General features: G+C 36.8%; 1 protein-coding gene and 2 long non-coding RNA genes across 5 annotated transcripts in view; 2 read left to right on the forward strand and 1 right to left on the reverse strand.

Annotated features, from left to right (window-relative positions):
• LOC124426020 (MAP kinase-interacting serine/threonine-protein kinase 1-like) overlaps nucleotides 1-24,988 on the reverse strand; it is a 31,126-nt gene that overhangs the window by 2,514 nt on the left and 3,624 nt on the right. The window contains exons 2-3 of one of the 3 annotated variants that reach the window (XM_046967221.1): nucleotides 13,780-13,867; nucleotides 1,844-1,978 (exon numbers count right to left, since the gene is read on the reverse strand). In XM_046967221.1, the coding sequence (XP_046823177.1) occupies nucleotides 1,844-1,978; nucleotides 13,780-13,867 (223 nt within the window). Of the gene's footprint in view, nucleotides 1-1,843; nucleotides 1,979-7,012; nucleotides 8,226-13,779; nucleotides 13,868-24,988 lie in introns of those variants that run through there. The other 2 variants (XM_046967222.1, XM_046967223.1) reach the window with 2 other exon arrangements.
• On the forward strand, nucleotides 8,505-11,242 carry LOC124426024. Its single transcript, XR_006942635.1, has 2 exons — nucleotides 8,505-9,924; nucleotides 11,178-11,242. It is a non-coding gene; the product is annotated as an uncharacterized LOC124426024 (long non-coding RNA).
• LOC124426025 lies at nucleotides 13,977-16,409 on the forward strand. Its single transcript, XR_006942636.1, has 2 exons — nucleotides 13,977-15,466; nucleotides 16,040-16,409. It is a non-coding gene; the product is annotated as an uncharacterized LOC124426025 (long non-coding RNA).

The raw sequence follows: 24,988 nt of genomic DNA on the forward strand, positions 1-24,988 counted from the left end.
TCAAGAAGGGTATATAACACGCGTGCTGATAGTACGGTGAGGGGCGGAAGCGGAGGGGGGAGGGGAAGATCGGTGTGTGTCCTGCGTGTAGGACAGCCGCCAATGTCAAGGTCGAAGGGGTGGCCGAGAGCTTCGCGAACAACGGCCACGGCAACGTCGCACGATCGTACACGCGTATACACAGCATTCGTCTCTCTTTCTCTAACGAGCTATTGGCCTGCCATTCTCCGCTTCTCTACCCCGCCCTTACCATACCCTCCCTCCCTCCTCCCCCCTCTCTGCTACTCCAAACCCGACGAAACCTTGCCACTCCGCCTCCCGAATCCCCACCCCATCAACCCTTTCCCCCGTGACATCTCTTGCGCCGTTGTTTCTCTCTCTCCCCCTCTCTCTCTCAAGACTGCCACTCCTCTTGGTACAACACGGCAGATTACGCGAGAGCATCCGGCAACACCGTAGGCACCTAGCAACCAGAAGCCGATAATGTGCTTTCACGTTTTACGTCTTCCTATGTAAAGATGCTCACAAACCAGTTACACATTTTTAATCCTCTCCCCTCCTCCAACGGAGAGGTAAAACGTAAAAGGAATAATGACACGCCACGAATGAAATCCAATCGAGGAGACGACCTAAAAGATATATACGTGTATAATATATATACATATATATACATATATCGCTGACCTTGAGATAAATGCGAGATCGAAAACTATTATAAAGATGAACGAATTTCACTATCACTATTTCACTTATTTTAGAATCTTTTTCTCACCCTCACTCACCCATTCCCTCCTCTCTCATTCTCTCTATCTTAACGATTTTATTCTATATTTGAGTTGACCCAAAGGGTTATACAGATGCTTCCTCGCGATGGAAAGTTCCAGCTTATGGGATCGCAGATCGATCGGAGATGACGCAACATGACCTAGCACAGCAAGGTGGCAAACTCGGTCAGTGTTCTCTCTCTCTCTCTCTCTCTCTCTCTCTCTCTCTCTCTCACTCTCTCATCGGAGAACTTTTATAGTCTTTGGACGTCGCAAAAAAAACTAAATAGTTTGGAAGAATTTTTTGACGAAACGATATTTTTCTTTAATCGAATTTTTCTTTCGGAACAAAAAAGAATATATATACATAGAGAGTGGGAGGGGAGAAAAAAGAATAGTTTCGATACTTTTCGATTCAATCGATCGACTGCGACTCGATATTCTTAATAAATAATAATCGATTTTTACAGCGACGACTAATGAGAACTCCGTGTAACAATTCTAAGATCGATTCTTCTTCGTATTGCACAAATATAATATTTATAACTTATTTTATTTCGAACGTATACACATTCCTATAAAACTTGTTCATGATTTCTACGTTCGCATGACACTTCGTTCTCTCTCCCACTCTTCTTTTTTTTCTTTTCTTAATGGACGAACGTTCTCAATTGTTTACAAACAAGAACAGTGACCTATGTATGTACGCGTACGACATGCGGTGTATGTATAACATCGATTAGCAGCGACCGACCGATCGATCGTCGGAGTAGAGCTCGAACGAGTTTCTCGAAATGTTCCGAACTTGGATAAGGTCATAGAATAGAAGAAAAAAATACTAAGCTAAGTCATCGAAAATAGAATTGGTTTTTATAACGTGATAATATATATAATAAAACTGATATATCATTTTCTTATTCGATCGCATTAGAGAAATCGTTGGGAAGGTTTGTAACGAACACAAACCGTCAGGATTCCGAAAATCCTTGGGACATTCTAACCTCTTTGTGTTTTCTTTTTCCTTGCTTTTTTTTTTTTTTTTTTTTTTTTTTTTTTTTCTGTAACTTATTCATATTTACCTTGGAAACAAGAGGACACTAGGGACGATCCAGAACGTTTCTTCCTGCGTCTTTTGCGTCTTGCCTCTTCTTGACGCGCTTGTACCGCGCTCATAGATTCTCCAGTCGAGGCGACGTCTCTACAATTACCATCGCCTGAAACAAAAAGAAACAAAAAAAAAAAAAAACAAAAAAAAAATTAGTATGTATTTCCTTCGATCAAGAGAGAATTCGTTTGTTACATACACGCACAGACATAATATAATATGTATATATATATATATACACATATAAACACAAACATAGAAGAGATAGATAATATTATATGATCACCGATTCGAAAAGGTCGTCTTTAAACGGCGCGACAAATGGCCGCTATATAGTTTTAGACCGTGTTAGAGCTACCACCTAGCGGAATACGCGATTCTAGAAAGATCTTTCTAGAAGCTCGAGAGAGAGAGAGAGAGAAATTACGTTTTGGTCGTGCACGTCGTTTATTTACGGAACAGATATCAGTTGAAGAATCCTTTATCAGAGCATCTATCGAAGTCGCGCACGTGATACTCGTCCATTCGCATTTCCTTATCAATCATTCTTGCGGGAATTCTTCTCTCTCACGAGATCGCGACATTTCTCGTACGTACGTTTGTGTATGCACGTAGATAATATACATGTGTATAAACGTTCCGAGTATTTTTCATTACTCATCGATTTAAATACATGGAACATCCGATTAAAAAAAAAAAAAAAAATTTCCTTCATTTTTTAAAATGCACAACACAGATCTATGAATGCATTTACCTTAGGATAAACAGAAGAGAATAGTGGTGGTAGTGGGAGGAAGAGATAAAATGAGGGGAAACAAATAACGAGAAAATTCATCAGAGGGTTAAGTTCTAGGAAACGAATATACTCCACCCTTGTAGCCGGTAACTATGGTACGCACCGCTATACTCGTTCGTCTCCCCTCGATCAAAGTATTAAAAAAAAAAAAAAAAAAAAAGAAAAGAAAAAAAAAAAGGAAAAGGAAAAAGGAAAAAAAAAGAAAAAAAAAAAGAAGTAAAGAGAAAGGTGGTTGGCTGGTAGGTAAGCTTTGTACCAAAAAAGGGGGAGGAAAGCTCGGTTACGGAGACCCATCAAAAGTTTCGTCCGCGAGGGATGCTACAATTTCCAATAGCAGTTACGCAGTAGCTACGAGTGACGAGGGGAAAATGAAAATGTAAATAATTTCCCCCTCTTTCTCTCTCTCTTCTCCCTACCCTTTTGAAACTTCCCGAATGTTTTCTCCCTATCCCCTCTCTCTCTCTCTCTCTCTCTCTCTCTCTCTATTCCTCTCGAAATAGAAAGAGAATTCATTGCCCGACAAAATTTCTGTAGAATTTATTCTACTCGAAACTCGATCGATCGATCGTTCGTTCATATGTAAAAAAAAAAAAAAAAAAAAAAAAAAAGGAAATAACGAAACATTTGGTATATGCGTAACTCTTATTTTTTTTCTCTATTTTTTTTTTTTTAAACGATACAACACACATCGGTCGATCCAATACACGAAACGACCTCAATTTTAATCGAGCATAATTATAGGCATAGATGTTTTAGGCCTCGAGCAGCAGGCACCGTGGCCTCTTCTCCGAATTCATTTGAAACTTAAATTAGACCAAAAAAGCACTCCGCCGCTCTACTCCACTACCGATTGGTAACGATTACGATCGTCCCCCTCTCCCTACGATTGCATACTTAATTATAATAATTAATGATATTACCAATTTATGCGTTCCACGTTGAAACGTTTTTTTAGTTCGGTTGAACGTACGAATAATTATATAATATATATTTCGTACGTTAAAATATCGTAAAATAGGTAAGTTCAACCGTTACAATACTCCGCGATTACGGCAAGTCCGAGCATGATAAAATCCATTAACCTTGAGAATTAATCATTCGTTCATTCGTATGCGTAGAAAGAACGTCGACTCTGACCGACTATCAGGAAAATACAAAAGGAAGGTTTAACCTTCTTTTCCTTTTTCCAGGATATCTTTCATCGGTTAACGAAGTTAATACGTACGAGACAAATATAAATGCTTTTTACTCTTTCCAATTATGTAAAAGAGCGAGGGGGAGGAGGAGCTACGCAGTAAGACAGAAAGCTGCGAGGATGCATGAACACAGTTGAGAACCTCCAAGAGATAACTAACGAGAGAGAATACCGTCGAGAGAATCGATCAACTTTAGGAAAGGAGAAAGGAACTACACTCTTCTATGTTGACCATCTTGATTGTCGATGGTAAAAAGAAAATAGAAAAAAAAGCGAAAAGAATGCGTCGATAATAGGACGACGACTATTATTATTGTTGTTGTTGTTATAATAATAATAATAATAATAATAATCATTATTATTACATTTAGGAAATATAGGAAAATGTATTTTCGTACATTCCTCGAGCAGTCGTCGCGACGCCGTCGTCGTTGTCGTGCAACGACCGTAGGAGCTCCACTGGCGGAACACCGAGCCAGAGTTCAATGACTGGCACAGAAAGGAACGCCGCCATCTCTCTCTCTCTCTCTCTCTCTCTCTCTCTCTCTCTCTCTCTCTCTCTCGCTCTCTCTCTCGCTCTCTTATTCGGTTCTCTCGAGAGATACGCTCGTGCGATACCGCCGTTGGCATTCTATATCGTAATAGGACCGATACTACCGTTCTCCTATGTATGAAACGATACGACGACGACGATCAAATTATAATCACCCGATCTAATTTTTATTTTTATATTGAAATGAGAACCTCTACGGAATCATCGTAGTTTTCGTTAAAAAGAAAGAAAAAAAGAAAAAGATGAGGGAAACAAAGGAAAAGTGTACGACGTCTCGAGTTGAGTACCACTGGCACAGGATAACGCCGAGTCCCGCGCGGCTTCCTCGGTTTAAATCGCCCTAACGTTCACCCCAACCCCCTCGACGAGAAGAGGGAATTACGTAATCGGGTAGAACGATCGCTATACGTTCGAATACGATAATATAATAAGCTGGATGGAAGGAAGATTTACGCTAGGATGGTCCTACGTTCATTTTTATACGTAGAGAAATTCCTTCGTCGAGAATCTTGTGAAGAGGAAAAAAGAAGACAAAGAAAAAAACTAATTGAAAATTTGACCATCGATCGAACGAAAAGGATCTTTTTTTTTTCTTTTTTTTTTTTTTTTTAAGATTGATTAAAATAATACCATTCGACGAGATTTACACGGAAGTACGAGAGAAAAATCGAAGACTTCCGTCTTAATGAAATCTTTGAACAAAGGTGAACAACCATCGGATTACCATTCGTCCTTTCTCCCGGTTTTCCTTTGTTCATGAGTTATATTCTCCACGATAAAACGTGTGTGACTCATTTCGTCGTCCTTACGTAGTTTTATCGCGTTTATAACAACGAGAGAATGAAATTCCATTGTTCGTACCGTTGGTACATAAAAAAAAAAAAAAGAAAAAAGTCACATATCGAATTTTTGGCACGGAGAGAGATCGAAAATCCTAGTCGATTGCGCGAGAGCGATGTAGATACGGAAAAAAAAGAAAAAAAAAAAAAAAAAAAAAAAAAAAAATGGAATTTGTCCTCGTCGACATTTTAGTCAGGATATCTCATTCGCGACGAGAAAAACAAAAAAAAAGTGTCGCCGCGTCATCGTTTATATTTGGAAAAGCAAACGGGTAAAATTTGGATAGGTGGGATTGATGAGAAGTAAACGCGATTTACGATTCGTCGAGAAACGATAATATACGCATAAACGCGGCGCAACCCTTCTCTCTCTCTCCCTCTTTCTCAACGTCCTTCGAAATGGTTGCTTCCCTTTAACATGAAAAGGGGGGATGGGGAAGGGAAGAGGAAAGCGATAGCGGAACATGCGCGAGGGGTCCTTTCTCCCTTTCCTTCTTTGTTTGGGTTTGCCCTACCGACGCCCTTCACAGGATTTGCGTCGCGCGTCCGTCGCCGAATTCGAACATACCGAGTAACCCACTTCGCTACTCGAAAATAATCTCTACCATGCCAAAAGAGACAGCGCGCAAGGACGTATTATTACGTACGTACAACGAGACCCGCCGTTCGTCGTACGACGATGCGCTTTTAGAAGAAGCGAATATGATACCATGCGATAATGCAATACGTGTATTATATCTTCGTGAAATTGATCTTTGAAAGTGTTATATAGCGTCACAATGCCTTTTTACTTACTTTCTTTACGTTTCTTAAACGATATCGGAAAAAAAAAAAAATTAGTAAATGAACTGTGCGTAAAATCGAAATAATAATTTTAGGAGGTCAAAACGAGATATATATCGTCGATCGCTTTTAACATAAACATTCGAGATGCGAACGACGTGCTAGGGAAGCGGGAGAAAAGACAGAGAGAAAGAAAGAGAAAGAAAAACAAAGGAAGACGCGTCGCGAACAAGTGTCGCGTCACCTCTATCCTCTTTCTCGTCGTCGTCGTCGTCGTCGTCGTTCCGTCCGGGGACAAATTGATTTTTTGTTCTCCTCCTCCTAAATATTCGCAACTAATATCGTTAGATATACACTTTAGCAATTTCTCGTATGACGAAAGAGGGGAAAAAGGGAAGAAAAAAGAAAGGGAGGTGGGGAAAAAGAACAACAAGAACATCGATCGTTGGGTTCTCGTTTGAAGAAAATTCGAGAAGAACGATAAGTCGATAGACGAAGGGGACGACGGAGCACCGTCACCACCGACTGCGGTTAACCGGTGCCGGCGTCGAGAAAGTTCCCCGCGCGCGCGAACACGCGTCCTCGATTCTACTTTTTGCCGGTATTTTCCCTCGGCCTCTCTCCCTCCCGCTCTCTTTCTTCCCATCTCTTATCGAAATTCGTTAAGTCATCTCACTTTTCCTCGCGACGCGATAATTGTCCGGCGCGTACTTTTCGATGATGCAACTTCGTCGTTCGAGAGAGACGAAAAAAGAAGGCAAGGAAAAAAAAGTCGTACATTGAAAAAGCATCGCCGGCGGACAGGTCATTACATCATCCAAGGGGGAGGAGGAGAGAGATCGATCGATCGCGCGTGTAGACATTCTCCCCCTCCTCCACCCGCCCCAACAGAGAATAAAGGGATAAAAAAATAACAAAAGAAAAGCATTGAAAATTGAGGTTAACTCGTAAATCTCATAACTTCTCGTTTTTCTTACCTCGGCCGTTCGCTTGAAAGCTGCTCTTGCGTTCTTCCACTAGTCTCTCCACCATTTTCGTTCACGTACGTAAACTTTCGTTCGGCGCTAGGAAAATTCGATTTCTCACTTAATCTCTCCTTCTTCTTCTGCTCTTCTCCCTCTCTCTCTCTCTCTCTCTCTCCCTCTTTTGGCGATTTCGCACCAGTATTAATAATTGTAAAAAAGAGTCAGTCGTATATACAAAAAACGCCTATCTGCTAAGATACTGATATAATCTCTCTTTTTTCTCCCTACGACGATCCTCTTATAATATATATATATGTATATATATATATATATATATATATATATATATGTATATCGTGAAAAGCTCTTCCTCGTGTTCGCGCGACGTCTACGATTCGATGATCCTTTTCCACTTTCTCCGATGGATACGCCGTCCGAATCAGATCGATGTATATCAGTGTAGATATCACAGATATAAATAAATATATAAAGCCTATCTAAATCTTTCGCTTGTTCGACGCGCGCGATTTATTTTATTTTATTTTTTTTATTTCTTCTTTTTTTTTCTTTTACCGTCGACCGATGTTAAACGCCGTCGTCGTCGCTGTTGTATATTCGAAATCCTTTGAATAAATACTATCACAGACTTTGACACTGCACTCGATCTCTATATTTCTCTTTTATATCTTTCTCCGACAAAACCTCGTCGTCTCACTCGACGGTGATACTCGTATTTCTTTCTTTCTGTCTTTCTTTCTCTCGTTGGCTCTCTCTCTCTCTCTCTCTCTCTCTCTCTTTCTGTCAACCAAACGATCAAACGGCCAAGCCTCTAACTCTCTTGCTACGACGTCGACGACGAGAAGGTTAAAACGCGCTTTCAACCCTCCGTTAATCGTCCGCCGAAAACTCTTGCTACTAAACCAAAACTCTCTTCTATCTTCTTCTTCTTCTTCTTCTTCTTCTCCTCCTCCTCCTCCTCCTCCTCCTGCTGTTGCTGCTGCTGCTGCTGCTGCTGCTGCACCCCTTCGCCGATCCTCTGAAGGTTTTTAATCGGATTTAACGGGGCTTTCCGCACGCGAAAATCCCGCGATGGTCGTTCCTCCGTTGTCGCTATCACACAGCCTCTCGCACGTAGCGGTAGTCTGGCTCGGAAGCGCATTAAAAATCCTTCGGCTAACACATCTGGTCTTCTCGTTCACCGTCCCTCACTGCTCGGCAGTTGGTTTCCGACTGAGTTCGACAAGATGGCTGCATCGCTTACTAACACCCCGCGCTGCTACCCCCTCCACGCGACCCTCAGCCGTTTCCCCCACCACTATGGAAGGCGAATCAGGAGACCTCGCCGACGCCCGCTCCGAATAACTTATCCCACTACCACACTGCTGCTACGACACCACCACCACTACCCCACCATCACCACACCACCACCACCGTCGCCATCACCACCACCACCACACTGAACCAAAGCGAACGCGTAGTCACGTAGGCAACGTGGCTCTCAGCCGTCGGTCGTTTCTCCTCCCTGTATTCTCCTTCTTATCTTCCTAACGCCGCGTTAACCACAATATTATACGGGCATGATGCAAGAGACGCGCTCCGTTACTACCACGTGTCTTCGTCGTTGACTCCACGTCGACGATCCTTGTTGTCATCTCATATCCGTCTGACTCATTCTTAGAACGTATTTTCGTACGATCGCTTATTATTCTCCCTCTTATTCCTTCTTCACGATGATATATATGTATTTATATATATATATATATCTTTTGTCATGTCTTATATATCGAGCCTCGATAACAACGTTTCTTCCTTACTTCGCATCTTACGTGAGCGATACGCATCTAGATCAGGGACGCCACCGGTTGATAACCACTGACCTTCTCGAACATTCGAAACCTACACACATGTACTCGGCCGTTGTCTATATACGCCGTCCTGCCTACGTGCTGTGAGCCACGATTGAGGCGAACGATTCCAGCGTGCCGACTCGCGGAAAATTTGCTCGAAATTCTACTCGTATCGTTCTCTCTGTCCTTCTCCTATCTCTCTCTCTCTCTCCCTCTCTATTTCTCTCATCATCGATCTCGGATGTTTTTCCGCATGCTAAAGTTTTCAGAGCGTTGGTAAAGGAAAATTATTTCTTTTGTTTCTTTTTTTTTCTTTTTTTTTTTTTTTTTTTTTTTTTTTTTATTTCGTGATGTCCTCGCCGAGAAGAGGTATCATTGGGTAGAAACGTTATGGAGTCTCGTGAACGAACAACGCGTCGCGAGTCGCGCGATACACGTTTGGGAATGGATGCGCGCGCATCCTGGCCGTAGGCCACGTATAACATCGTACGACGTAGAGAGAGAGAGAGAGAGAGAGAGAGGACACTAGCAGAAATACGTATACACAACAGAGAAAGATAGTTATGTATATATGTGTATATGTATGTAAAGTGATCGCGTGAGGTATGAGGAGAGGGGAGAGAATGAGATATGGATATGTACACGTAAACGAATGAGTAGCGCGAGAAAAGTTGAGGAGGAGGAAGAGAAGGAGGAGAATAGGAGAGGAGAGGGAGAGAGAGAGAGAGAGAGAGATCTATACAGGCCGACCAAAAGGTTCCTCTATAGTACTTAGTTATACTAATCAACGTATTACGTATATACGCTATATTAGATTTCTTTTTGCAAACAAAATAAAGACCGTTAAGAGTGTTTACTAACAGATAGAACGTTTTCGACGATATCACGAAAAACTTCGAGATAAGAAAGAGAGGGGAGGAGATAAAAGGTTGAGATCTCTTTCGAGTAACCTGAGACAAACTTGTGTACAATATATTATGTATGTATAAACATAAACGCTGTTAGGGTGGGAAAGGAAAAGGTGAGGCAAAAGAGTCAAACGAATAGTTCAACTCTGGCTAGATACGGAGAAGAGAGGTAGGGAAACATGGACGCGGAGAGTAGAATAGGAGAGAGAGAAAGAGAGAGAGAGAGAGAGAGACGCACGACGTAGCGCATAAATACGCCTTGGATTATTACGTACATATGCCCGTCTATAGGCTCGTATACTCTCGCGCTCGTTGTCCGAACAACATACCGATATGTTTTTTCTTTTCCTTCTTCTTTTCTTTTCTTTTTCTTTTTTTATATCCACACACGTCGTTGTAGTTCCGCAGGAGATGCAAACGACATTGGACAAACACGTTGTCCGAAGTCAATCGTCGTGACCGATGCGGTCAACGTCGTCGAGTCCCAACGTAGCGCGTGACCATTTTATATTATGTAATAGATTTTATCGTAGTCCTGTAGATAATTCGCCAATCGCAAACTCGAGTCAACGCGGCATGAGATTACTCATTTGGCGGAAATATTTTTCAGAATTAATATAGATATTTTTTTTTCTCTTTTCTTTTTTTTAATTCTCTTTATTTATCTTTCAATGAACTTGCAAGAACGTTTCCTCTTTATCAAACAACGTCACATTTCGAGCATACGAATTATTTCTATTCTTGTTCGATCATCGTTCATTGCGCGATATCGGTTTTTTTTCTTCGTTTCTCTCTCTCTCTCTCTCTCTATTTTTTTTTATTCATTCCTAAAGATGAATATACACCCGAGCTTGAGTTTTCGAACAACAAAATTTGCGTTTATCGTTTCGTAATATCGATTATAAATATTTTGATTTAATACGTGACGTAATAAAATTTAGCAACGTATAATTCGGCACATATATAAATTCGGCGGAATAACGATTTAACGAGTGGATATTAAAATCCTGCTGTATGATTTATATCTAAGCTAAGCTTTTTGTTGTTGTTTGTCCGTTCAATTTTGTTTTGGTCGATGAAAACAAAAAAAAAAAAAAAAGAAAAAAAAAAAACAAAAAAAGACAAGAAAAAATGAAAGAAAAATCAAACAATCGTTTCTTCTTTACATGAATTCGAACGAGATGTTTTCCAGCTCATATAATTTCACTGTTAGGTCATTCGTCGTAGGACAAGTAAAGGTCGATGCGAGCCGATTTACGCTCGCAAGAAATATAGCTCTGAGACTTGCTAAGTGTTTCCAATCGGCAAGAAAAGTCTCTTCTCTCTATTTTTTCTCTTTTCTTTGCTTAATTTTATGTCAGAATAATATATAGCATATTTGAAAAATAAAATCTTTTTTCTTTTCTTTTTCTTTTTTTGTAGTTCCCCTTCAGACAGCATCGTCGAACAAAGTTATGCATTTAAAAATGGGAAGGAATATTTGTCGCGAAAAAGAAAATCATGTCAGATTTCTTGTTGGAATAGAACATTGAAAGAACGTCACTGAAATGTCTCTAATAACAACTTCGAACCGGTTTCCGTGTATGGTGGGAGTCGTCAGCCAAGATACAGGCCCACCTACGAGAAACCACGAAAGTGTCTCTCTCTCTCTCTCTCCTTCTTTCAGCTTACCCTAAATGGAAAAAAAAAGATGCTTTCGACGAGAACCAAGGAAGAACTCGTTTCAAACGATATTCGATAACGATCGCAAAGGGATCGCCAAATTTTGCGAAGCTAACTTTTGTTATATACCTACATGCAGATGTGTGTGTATATGTGTATATATATATATATATATATATATATATATAAAAATAATCTTTTTTACAAAGTTTATCATGGTCCGGTAGCAAAAGCGAGCCATGTTAGTAACAGCTATGTATACGAGGTCGACAGAGTCGGTCAATCAGCAGATTGTAACGAGAGTCGTTAGCGTTAAAACGGCAAGCTGCGCAGATTCGACGTCACGTTGGCGACATAACGAACGAAGCTTCTAATATTTCATCAGACTACTTCTTTCCCCCTCCCCTCCCCTGTCAAAAGATAATACACACTTAAGCATTTTTTGTATTAATTTTCGTGCTAATCCATTCGAACTCTCGTACGTCAACTTTTTATATAATCTCTCATTATCATTAAATGTCGATGTGCGATTTGAATATAAGCGTGGGGGGATCTATAATTCTTCGGGAAAAGATATTGTATCAAATTAAGTATCGACGTAACTGACTCGTTCTTTTTTTTCCTTCTCTCCTTTTTTTTTTTATTATTATTATTATTATTATTATTTTTTTTTTTGTATTTTTTCCTTTTTCTTTTTTTATAGATACTCGTTTATTAAACGCTTAGACAGAGAGATTTTTGCTATAAAAAGAGAAAAGGCATACCAAGCCGGTCGATTTTATGCTTGTACGAGCCCGTTACGTGATCGTGAATCCAAAAATATACCACAAGAAATAATAGGTACCTGGAGAAACAGCATCATGCAAACTCACGAATACCAAATATATCCTCAATAACGTAATTTATTAAGCTAATATCCATTTTAATAATTCTTTATAATTATCGAGTGCGAAAGTCAAATCGATAAATTTGGTGTGTGTGTGTGTGCGTATATATATTCGGCAACAAAATTTTCTCGGTATATCGATTCGATTTGAAAACAACGAAAGACGACGCAATAAGGAAAGGATTATGTGTTTTATTACAAAGACGATATATCGCAAGGCGATACTCGCCAATTGAATTCAAACATAGACTCGTTGACGCAAGAGACACATATATCGTCGATGCACTCGCTCGCTCTCTTACGGGTCAAGAAAGAAATTTACTTCGGAACTTTCACCAACAAGGCGTGTTTTACTCCTTGTAACGCTAATCGTCGCCGGAAAAATTATATTATTTATATCATTATTTTTCCTTTTTTTTTAATATTACACTACCTGTTATATTAAATCACTACCTGTCCTTTTAAAGATCGTAATAATTCTGTGAAAATGTGTTATGTAAAAATCGAGCCGTTGAAAATATGCAAAGAAGATGGTAAATAAAAAAAGGAAAGAAAATATCGCACACGTGTACACACACACACACACACACACACACACACACAATATAAAGAATTCCTTCTTTATTTTTTTCATGTCCGTATACTTTGTTATTCATTGAATTAGTACTGTAGCGAATGCTCTCACTCGCTTCTGGCAAATCTACGACGTCTCCTTCGTTAATCTTCTAATTGTGATGTATGACTTCATACTTTACGAACGTTCACTAATTCTGTTACTACCTCCTTCTTTCATTGTATCTATGATTTTCTTATTTCAAATTTCGACATTCCTTTTCTTGTCAGAAATATTTTCGAAATTGGTCCTTTCCCATCGAAATCTTTATTATTCCATCGTTATGAAAGAGAACAATTAGATATTAAACGTACGATGATTCTCTTTCACTCCAGATAGAATATTTTATTTTATATTTTATCTTATTCATAAAAAAGGGCTTATTTAGGTAGAAAGTAGAAAAATTCAAAGATTGCTATAGTTGCATACGATTATACCGTGCACATTGATAATATTAAGTGACTCATATTCTCAGGTAAAGGAAAAAGCATTTGAATGTTTTTAACGCGAGCCAGGAGATTACTAAAAACATAGTAAAAAGATAAACAAACAATAGCGAGCATAAAAGAGCGCGTGGTAAATATAGTGGAAAAGTGAGAAGATAAACAAGCCAGAATATTTATTGGGTATTCGAAAGAGCATTAGCCTTGTATTGCTTCTAACTCAACGAAAACAGAACTTTCGTTCGTGGTTTTGAACATTTGGCAAAAATAAAAGTACGCAAGTTATATTTACGAGCCTTTAGAAAAATACAGTTTTTGCTTGAAGATTTATGACAAACTAGATTTTTAAAAGAAGAAACAACGATATGCGGAAAGGAAGTAGATCTTTATTAGCATTTGTTATTTCTGACAGTAACTTACTTGCTGACGAAGGGATCTCGAAATCGTCCTCTCTCGATCCTTTCGAGTCGCCATTTTGTTGTATTTTTATCGGGATGTATATGCTCCCCTAGAAATAGAAACGAAATTTCTAAATAATTAAAGCTAAATGTTCATTTTTTTTTTCTTTTTATCATTTTTCCTCCTTTTTTTCTTACGTGTCGTATGAAATGAAATATGTCATTGTATTGTCAATGATTCATAGATTGTACAATATACCTATCTATTTGCTAGAAAAAAAAAATTAAAAATACAATAATATATAAGTCGTGGGCAAAACGGTAAAGGAAGAAAAACACAAGTGGTCGAAGATATGTTTTTACGGAAATATAATTGATCGTAAAAGTCAAAGAAGAAATGGTAAGGGACGCGAATGTCGCTATACGGAACGGCACGTGGATCTTGGTTTTTCAAGGTCGGCCGTGGTACGACGCGCAAAATTTCGGTATATCTCTGGGATCAGAAAAAAAATAAATCGTAGAGAAAAAGAGATAGAATGAGGCAGGGGCAATCACGAAGGTCGCACGCGTGGCCACAGAGATTTCTTCGAAAATTACTTATCGCTCCACGCGCCTTCTCTTTTGCCACGATATTGAATGTACTCTCGCCATACGTGCGTATATTTGTACACATACGATCTCTTTGGATTTGTTCTTTCTTCTTTATCCATTCCTTCTCCTTTTTTTGTTCTTTCCTTCCAACCCCCCCCCCCGTTCCATTTGTAAAAGTTAATAATTCGTACGAATCAAATTAATTATATCGACTGGCGTTGAAAATTTGATTCAATTATTATATTCGAATTTTTCTCTCGATTTATATTACGGAACTTATTATGGTGAATGTCAATTTTTTTCCTTCCTTTTTTGTTTTTTGTTTTTTTCCCCCCCTCTTTGGCGCTAATATTCCCGATGTTAACTAAATTGACAGCGACCGCAAATCTCCATTTTATCCGATCGGAATGAGAGTTCATTGGTGAATCGCGAATTATAGATACGTATGTACACGTCGATGTAATTTCGCTACGGAATAGCTAATTAATCATTTGCATTCGAAACACGACAATCTATCTACCTATCTACCTATCTATCTGTTCGTACCGATCTAAAATTAATAGCAAAACGATAATGACGTCGACGTTTATTGACATTCTCGTCTTATTTTCTCGCAGATGTATTTTAGCAGTAAACAATGCGAATCGTACGATAGGATTTGCAGGAAGTTATCGGTCGATAATTAGCAGGCAGCATCGCACAGATCGAACTCTTATCATCGACATAAACAATCGCGTTTCGTTCAAAATACGAACGAAACATTATCAACGAGGAAAATAACCGGATGTAAAATCGCGTTATCCTATATTTGTAGATTATCGAGATAACTCGTTGAAAAGCTTTTTAGCGCGTTCGTGATAACGGGAATAAATGGAGAAAAAGAGAAAGGTAGAGAAAGAAATGGAAAGAGAGAAAGATATCAAACGCGGCACTTTTACTCGTCGAAAGTCGAAATCGCGTTAGTAAGAAAACGTCTCTCGATCCAAACGAACGTCTTATAAGCCGTCCTCCTATTATTTACTTCTACGATTATTTCTCGCTTAGCAGAGCGTTTAGAAACTTAGTTAACGAGCCGGATCATCGATGAAGCATCATTGGTACGAGAGTGGGATGTCTTTGTAAGATGAAAAAAAAAAAAAAAAAACCAACAGATATGTAGAATATATCGAAGAGATGTGACGCAAAATGTACAATATTAATAATACCAACGATCTATCTCTATACCAACCTTTATAAAATTTTATTATACATTTCGATTAGCGAGAGAGAAAATATTATATTACGTGGTGAATAAATAGATTAACGTACGAGTCGTTTATTTTGACAAATCGATTAAATTCACAGAGGATAAAGTAAAGAGAATTGATAAAGTTGGTATTTATATATTGTACATTATTTATCGTTCAACTGATCATTAAGGAAAATCTATTTTAAATATAAAAAATTATGCATCGATCAAATGATTTGGTCGATGGATAAAAAAAATTTCAAAAAGTTCTAAAAGTTGAATTAATCGCTCTGATCTGTCAACGCACCTATTTATCGTCTTGTTATACGTAATATATCGTACAATGTCGAATCATTTAATTTTTATAAACAAGCAGCTGCGTTTTAACTTTTTTTTTCTTTTTCTTTTCTTTCTCCGTTCCTTTTTCTTCCTTTCCCTCCCCCCCTCCCCGTCCCGTTTGAAGCGACAGGTATCATCGCGGAAGAAACAAACTAATTATACCTGCTGGTATTACACACAGGTATGATGTCATTAGGCAAAGACCGGGCGATCTCGTTCAGTGACTCATCGTAAGTCGGTCGAAAGCGTTTACAATATACGATAGTTAATTAACCTATAATAATGCGCGTAAAAATATACAAACGTAACTATCTTATCCATTAACGAGAATCCTGGCGATACAAGTTAAAAATAAAAGTGACGATAAATATTCGATAAGAACAATTTTTTTTTTAATTTTTATCAAATTAGTCTAATACTCGCTTAGAATAAAAATTTTCAAACATTTTGATTGGGAGAGAAAGAAAATTCAAACGTTTCCCAGGAAAATTAAACGATAGATATGATTTAGCACGTTATTGGACGAATCCAAAAATGGAAGGTCATTGACCACGGCATTTTCTCGTGGTTCCAGAGAATATATTCGCACATACACACGCGCGCACGCGCACGCACGCACACACACACATACACTCTCTCTCTTCTCTCTCTTTCTCTCCTTCTCGTAATATTATTTTTGGACTACGTTCCTAGTATAATTTGCAAATGTACGAGCTCTAGTCTAAGGTTTTAAGCAGATTCTATTAAGAGAAAATATTTCAAGATCTTCTCGAGAAGAGATTACACTTTTCTTTTTATTTTACTATTTTCACTAATAATAATAATAATAATAATAATAATAATAATAATAATAATAATAATAATAATAATTTCATCACACACACACAAACAAAGAGAGAGAGAGAGAGAGAGAAACACGTGCACAAAATCGATCGGAAGTAACGTAATAAAAGAGTATCCCATTAATAGCATGATTTGAGAAGGAGGACAAGGGACAGCTGATGATCGAAGAAAGGAGAAACGGTATGGAAAGAAAACAAGTTTGCGAGCAGGTAGAACAGCGAGCCCGAGAAAACAGGCTTTCTCCTTCTCTCTCTTTCTTTCCTTCGAGTAAACTTGGAAGTGTGTACGTAAAAGCGAAAGAAAGAAAGAAAGAAAGAGAGAGAGAGAGAGAGAGAGAGAGAGAGAGACTGACTATGGCGAATGACTCACGGAATCAGAATCAGCCGGAGAGAAAGGATTACTCGCGAGTTCACCCTCTAGCGTTTTACCAAGGAGCATTTACGCTCGAGCAACTACAATGGAGGATCGCTACTATATTAGCAGATAAATCTACATTCGTGGCTGCCGCCTTCCGTGCGGTTTTAACGATCGTGTACACGACAAAACCACCAGCCAGCAGCCCCGCCATCCTTCCTTTTCCTTTATACGTGAAACGTTTTTTCTCTTTCTCTTTCTCTTTCGTTCTTGAGGGCAACGAGTAACTCGTGCGAGAAAAAAGAAAGAGAAAAAGAAGAAAAAAAGAAAAAAAGAAAAAAAAAGAACGAAAAAAGAAAAAGAAAAAGAAAACGAGAAAAATAAAAAAGCCAAGAATTACACGACGCGAAGGATATAACCGCCACGCCTGTTTGAGATTCTTCGGTAAACATTGTCCGTCGAGGAGAGTTATTCCTAACTGGAAAGAATTACGAGAGGCGTTGCGATTTTTATAACATCGATCGCATAACTTTCATTTCCTTCCTCGCTTATCTTTCATTCTATTCATTTCGATTCACTAAATTTAATTTATTCTTTTCAATCAACTCACTGGTGGATCACGATAACGTTATATAATAATAATAATAGTAATAATGATGATGATGATGATGATGATAAAAATAATGATAATAATAATAATAATAATAATAATAATAATAATAATAATAATAATAATAATAATAATAATATAATTGAAGGAAAATATTAACTCGCTTGGATTTTGCTTTCGCGAAAGTGGAAGTACAGGGTAAATCATTATATATCTGTATAATACCTTATACACCGTTCTTAGATAACTATATCGCACGATAGTATATTTAATAGATCTCCTAATGCATACTTTGCGTCTTAGAGCACTCATGTATGCGCGTTTAATGGACCGTACAATTCAACGAAGGAACAGAGAGATTCATGGGAGGAGAAGATTTATTTAATCGACGCGTCGAAAAAAATCGATGCGAAGAATAACAATAGATCGATTGGAAAGACGTTGATTAACGAGCGTATTTACGATATGTTAAACTATCCCAAAATATAATTATATACATATACAATTGTACTAATACTATGATTTCTTTTTCTTTACAAAAGTATCAGATCAATGATAATTCTATGTCATCGAATATATCGAAACTTTTCTTTTCACAAAGTTAATTCATTGTCCTCTCGGTACACTGACCTAATACGAATTGTGTAAGAATCAGTGTATACACAGGTTTGTGTCAGAGAATTCGCTGAGCTGAAAGAGGGAAAAGAACGGCCACTCCGAAAAAGAGCCAATGAACTTGATTGACCTGAAAGAGAGAGAGAGAGAGAGAGAGAGAGAGAGAGAGAGAGAGAGAGAGAGAGAGAGAGAGAGAGAGAGAGAAGAGAGGTGCCTTCAAACGTTCCACGTTCTTCACGCTGTTTCTTCTTCTTCTTCTTTTTTTTTTTTTTTTTATGTTACCGACTTACGCCGTTTGTCTCGGCCTCTTTCGATCTTTGTGAACTTTCGTTTTACGATTTAGACGCTTACTTATATTCTATGGCGCCTATCTTTCAAACCCAACCCAGACTCCAACGATCTCTTAAGAATATATTCGCAAAACGATCATAGGTTCTCTTTAATAGTCACGAATACAACTCTAACCTTTTTTCTTTCCTTTCCTTTCTTTCTCTCTCTCTCTCTCTCTCTCTCTCTCTCTCTCTCTCTCTCTCTCTCTCTCTCTCTCTCTCTCTCTCTGTCTGTCTTTCTCTCTTTATTTGTTATTGTATTTATCGTTAGAATCCAATCACAAGTGCATCGCAAGATCGCGTTATTTCTGTGAGTAGAAAACCTTGACTTTATTGCCCTGCTAGGCCAACAACGTGCCACCATCTCCTTTCCCTTTTTACTCCGCGCTTCGTTGCTCCGTTGATACGTGAACGCGTTACATACACATATGTGTGTATATATATATATATATATATATATATATATATATATATATATATATATATGTATACATTCAGAACGATATAACTATTTTCATTATGTTCGTTGGTATACATACTTGAACAAATTTGAGACGTAGTTAGAGAACTATTGGTACCTCTCTCTTTCTCCCTTTCTTTTTGTATTATTATTATTATTTTTTTTTTATTCGAATTAAAAATCGACAAAATTCAAACAATATAATCGAACCGTGTGAGATGAGTTTTTAATATCGATCGTATTGAAAAACACCGATAAAACGATGGAATACCAATTGAAAAAAAAAGAAAAGAAAAAAAAAGTAAAACAAATCGTTTGAAGAATCACTTTCTATCGCCATATGCCGTGCATTAAAGTGACATTAGAAAATAGTTGGGTATCGATGAAAGTCCGACGTGATTGGTTTCGATACTCGCCGTCTCTATTACGAACGATTAATTTTCCTTTCGTTTTTCTTTTTCTTTCTTATATATATATATATATATATGTGATATATATATATATACGAAAGTGAGTGTATATCATAACCGATAATTACAAGATTCCTCTTTTTAATATTAGAAAATGATGAGAGTCAGGCGATATTTATTTTTTCTCGTGTGTTTATAAACAACGACGTTTTGTTGATAACGACTCTCGTCGACAGCACGCGTCGATCTACGAGAAGGAGAAAAGAGAAGGAGGGAAAGAAAAAAAATAAGAAAAAAAAAGAAGAGCGATTAGATACGCCGAAGAATGTCCTGCGTATATGAATACAGAGTTAGAGTTTTAAATCAGGCTTGCGTAACGCGATCGCGCTCAAGTAGAATCCGTTTACTCGTTTACCAGATAGACAAATATTTTTCTCGCAAGAATATACATAGATATCGATAAGATTAGAAAGAACACGTAGGAATCGTAACGTTGATTCCATCTCCGCTTCGAAGCCCTCTCTTGTATATATTTATCTACATACCTAAAAGTACGTGTGTGTGTACGTATGCCTAGACATATATAAACGACGTGAAATTCTATCGTTTAAGCGTGCTATCCGACGATGACCGACCGCGTTGTGAATTTTAACGAGACTCTCCTCCTCCACCTCCTCCTCCTCCTCCTCCTCCTCCTCCTCCTCCTCTTCTTCTCCTTCGTCTTCTTCTTCTTCTTTGCGGTCACGCCGGATAATGTCACGCAGAGCACGATCCTTCGACCGATACTTAGATATGCGACTCGCGAGTAAAACGATTTTTCTCAGACGAAAGTCAAGAATTGATATCTCGATGGTTTTTATTTTTTATCTCTTTTATTTATCTCTTATTTATCTCTTTTATTTTAATTTCATTTTATTATTTTCCTTTTCTTTCTCCTCTTTTTCGTATTTTTTATCGTTTTCATCTTCACCATATACACATTTTTTTCATAGCAAATTATTATTGAAAATAAATAGATACACATCGATTGCTCATACTTTATAGTAAACATTTTAACGATCGAATGAGCATCGATAAATAGTTCGATGATACTAACAAGAAATGCGTATACACATATATGTAAATACGTATAATCGAGACATAAATCTTAGAAAGTTCAGGGTTCCCAGCAAGTCATTTCTTCTACTCTCACACAACTATATTTACAAGAATATATACAGAGTGTCCCAACGAGAAGCGACCGCTAGGATTGTTATGAAATTTAACTCTTTCTTTTTCTTATATCTTGGGTAATAAAATAAAATCGTTGATTCAATCATTTTATCAAATTATTCGAGCGAAGAGAGTTTCTAATTTTTTTTTTATTCGAGAATTTGATCTTTAATTGTTGATCGTAAAAATCATTCAGAATAACCTGAATATGATAGGAAAAAATGTTTCTTCGACATGATGGAAAGTTATTTAGCTCCAATATGGCGATTTTTAAGCCATTATCTTTCCGACCGTTTACATCCTTTAATGTTTTCTTCTGGAAATATTTACAAAATAATATTTCATCCAACCGGCTTCATTAGGAGAACTTCAGCAGCCCATAATCGAAGAATGCCGTCAGATTACACAGGATGTACTGTAAAAACATTCGATACGAAATTCAGCAAAGATTTTATTACTCCATGGAAATCGGTAATGACACATTTTTGATATTTAATGAAGTAAAAGTAGTTTTCTACTTAAACTTTGAAACGCATTCATCTCAGAAATTATTGAACGGAAATTAAAAATAAATATAGCAACGTTGTAAAGAGAATTAGAAGACCTTTCGGATGGTAGGTAGTGTTGTAAACTGATCCCTGTTGCCATTTAAAATTTACGAGGAGATTGTAAATCCCCAAAAAGGTTAATCCAAAATGAATGAAAGACTTGTCCCTCGTCATAAACGAAATTTATTTGTCTCTGGTATTATTCGATAATATCATCAGATTTCGTAATAATCCTGATGGACACTTTTCGTTGGGACACTGCGTATATATATATATATATATATATTTTTTTTTTGTATACTCGTGTAGAGTTCGATAGAACGCAGTTTGTAAACATTGTATATGCGTTATTCGAAGACCGGAAGTTGCTCTAATCAAATTTATATTCTCGCTATCGTGTCTTCCTGTATCCAAAACGTGTCTCGAAAGAAAAAATATTTATCTCGACCTTCGTTAGGAACGAACATTCTATTTTTTTTTTTCCATCCACCTAAGCCGATTTCTAACGATCGATCTAATCGATGTTAGGAAAATTCATTTGAGAATATTGCGAATTATAGAGAAAGTTTTATTAGAGATACTTACTTAGAAAGGATAAGAGAAGATATATAAATATATTTTTAGAATTAAATAATTAGACGCTAATGTCAAATTTTGTTTATTCGTATTTCGTTCGATTAGATTAGACGATACATCAAGATGCCTATCCTACTCGTGTTTTGCTATGTTTTAAGTGTTGTCTTATGAGCGACCTTTCGTGAGAGGAAAAAAGAAACAAAAAAAAAAAAAAAAGGAAAAAAGTGAGACGGATGGAAAAAGATAGCTTAAACACTTTGTGATATGGATTGATAAATGTAGTCGTTACGTCATAAACTTTTCACGTAAAAGGCAATACATACATTGATTTCTAAGCTGAACTCGTTGCCTTGAAGGTGTCTATTAATAAAATACCAAGTGGATAAATAAACATAAATATCGTCCAGTTGCAATAGTCTACAGTAAAAAACAATTAATTATATAAGGCCGATCGAACATTTGAATTTCATAGATTCGAGAATGACTTTGTCTGAGAATAAATCAAGGTGAAGCATTATTTACACGATTTTTCTTACCATTATTATGCGATCCTTTGTGTTTTATTATTTTTGTTCTAATTTTTTGTTCTAACATTTTCTCTTTTTTATCGAGAAAGATAACATAAAAAAGAAACAAAGATTATAAAAATACGTTCATCTCGAATAAACTCCAATTGCAATTTCCTTTTTTCATAATACTCACGTTAGAACGGTATAATAACATTTATGTAAAAGTTCGTTGACATTCGGTCTAGATAATAGTAAGGAAAACATAAATTCTTAGGTGAACGAGGTAAGAGAGAGTAAGGGACATGAGGTATATGTATGTAGGCGATTAAACAAATATCGGTATGAGTCAGGCACATAGTAAAGGAACATATTTGTTGCACGCGGTAACATCGCGATATCGAGGCGTGTTTTAACAGGTACGTTTACTTTTATCGCGTCTCTCGTAAGACCTATGAGTCATCTTAAGTCACGCGAGGCATATCATCAATCTTTTTATTTTCTTTTTTTTCTCTCTCTCTCTCTCTCTCTCTCTCTCTCGCTTTGTTTCTTTTTCTTTTTTTCTCCCCCTATATCAATACTTAGTAGTTGATCCTTTAAGAAAAACACGAAGAAGGAAAGAAAAATCAGATTTTCTTTAACTTTGTGTCTTAACATAATCCATATAAAATATTTTTATTAACGAATATATACTCGTAAATATTCATGTACGTACATATATATGTATATATGTATGTACATATCTATATATGTATATATAATACATTGTCGTTTGAAAAGGCAAAAGCAATAAATGAAAATGAATTTGACTCGAGATAGATGTTTTATAATGAGTTACATAAATATCGGCAAACATTTGTCACTTTTGTCATTTATCGTTCCTTCCTTTCCACTTTCCCCTTGAATACGATTAATGTATGTACCTACATAAGTACAATAATATTATTATCGATGGACTAAGTATTATATTTTCTCTTACGCGAATGGACTTTTTTTTTTTAATCAAACAAAGTCGTAAGAATTACAACGAGAAAATGTTATGAGCACGGTTTATTGTGGCAAGAGAGGCCTAGCTCGAGCGAGTATTTATAACGATACTTTAAACGGGAATCGTGCCAAGAGTATAACGGCGATTTATATCCGCCATCTTTAGGAACAAGGGAGAGAGAGACAGAGAGATCACGACTGCGTCCACTTTTGTTTCGTCGTTCAATCGTACGATGACATTATGCATATATGTATATATATACATATCAAGTATATAAATAGAAAATTTATCGAAAACATTTTTCTATTTCTTATACGTAGAAAATAGTCAATCGATGTATTTTTTTTTCAACGAATTCCTCGATAACTTACTTTTAATAATAATAATGATGATAATAATAATGATGATAATAATAATAATAATAATAGTAAATGATAATAATAATAATAATAATAAAATGGGAGAGAGAGAGAGAGAGAGAGAGAGAGGGAGAAAAAACACGTACGATCTCGAGTCGTGCCAATTTTACAAATAATTCTGACGTTATTAACGTAAACGATGTTTTCGTCCGTCTACTTTGTTTCGTATGTACGTAACTAAAGTACTACGTACGTAATGTTTCATACGAGCTATTATCCTGTATTCACAAATATCTTTATTTTCTTTTTCTTTTTCTTTCTTTTTCCTTCGTTTTTGGATTCAAATCACTTTTTTGTGCTTGGACGTTTAAGAAGCAGAGAAATATCGAAACATAGTATTGGAAACTCGACCGTAACCGTTAGAGCACGCATCGGTAATATTTTCAACGTGATTTGCATTGCTAAACCATTGACACGGTACAGACTTTTTTGGTCTCATCATCCTGTTTGTTTATCGACATACTATGTAAACAATCAAATATGCGGTCGACTTCATTCTCGTATTTTCGATTGGCTTCTTCCTCTTTCTAATATTTACATGTGTCGATGTGTATCGGAATAGAATAAATTACTACGTTGATGCTATGTAATTGTATGTCGACGATAACGACGTACTGTTATTATTATTATTAATAATAATGATGATGATGATAACGATCTCGATACTTTTATAGTTTCTCTTTTTATTTACGAAATGTTACGTTTGATTCTGAATGACAATATTATTAAAGTTTATTCCAGGACAGATCGTATTAAACAAAAAAAAAAAGAACCATTGAGAAAAGTCAGCTATTGTTGGCGAATAACATGAATATAAAAAAAACATATAAGAGATGGTAACAATTAGCGTTACGCGTGTGTTTACGAAGTATCAAAGTATGTACATATGTTATATGTTAACTGGCATATGCGTCTTTGCATTAAACAGTATCTCGGAGAGAGAAAAGAAAGATCAATTAAAATATTTACATTTCTCGTAAGAAAGACTTGTTGGAATTTTCGATGGCGATAACAATTTAAAAGATATTTCGATTCAATATCTGTCTGATTAAGAATGTACGTACATATGTTTTTAATGAAAGAAAGTCGTAATATGTTTTTAATGAAAATTAAATAAAAAGTAAAAGGAACGCAGTTGCATAAAACTTGACATCTAATCCTATTAAGAATAGTAAATTCTTGGTACCTGATGAAAGGGCAAGG

This window comes from Vespa crabro, chromosome 8 (genome assembly GCF_910589235.1).
Source record: "Vespa crabro chromosome 8, iyVesCrab1.2, whole genome shotgun sequence".
NCBI classification, from domain to species: Eukaryota; Metazoa; Arthropoda; class Insecta; order Hymenoptera; family Vespidae; genus Vespa; species Vespa crabro.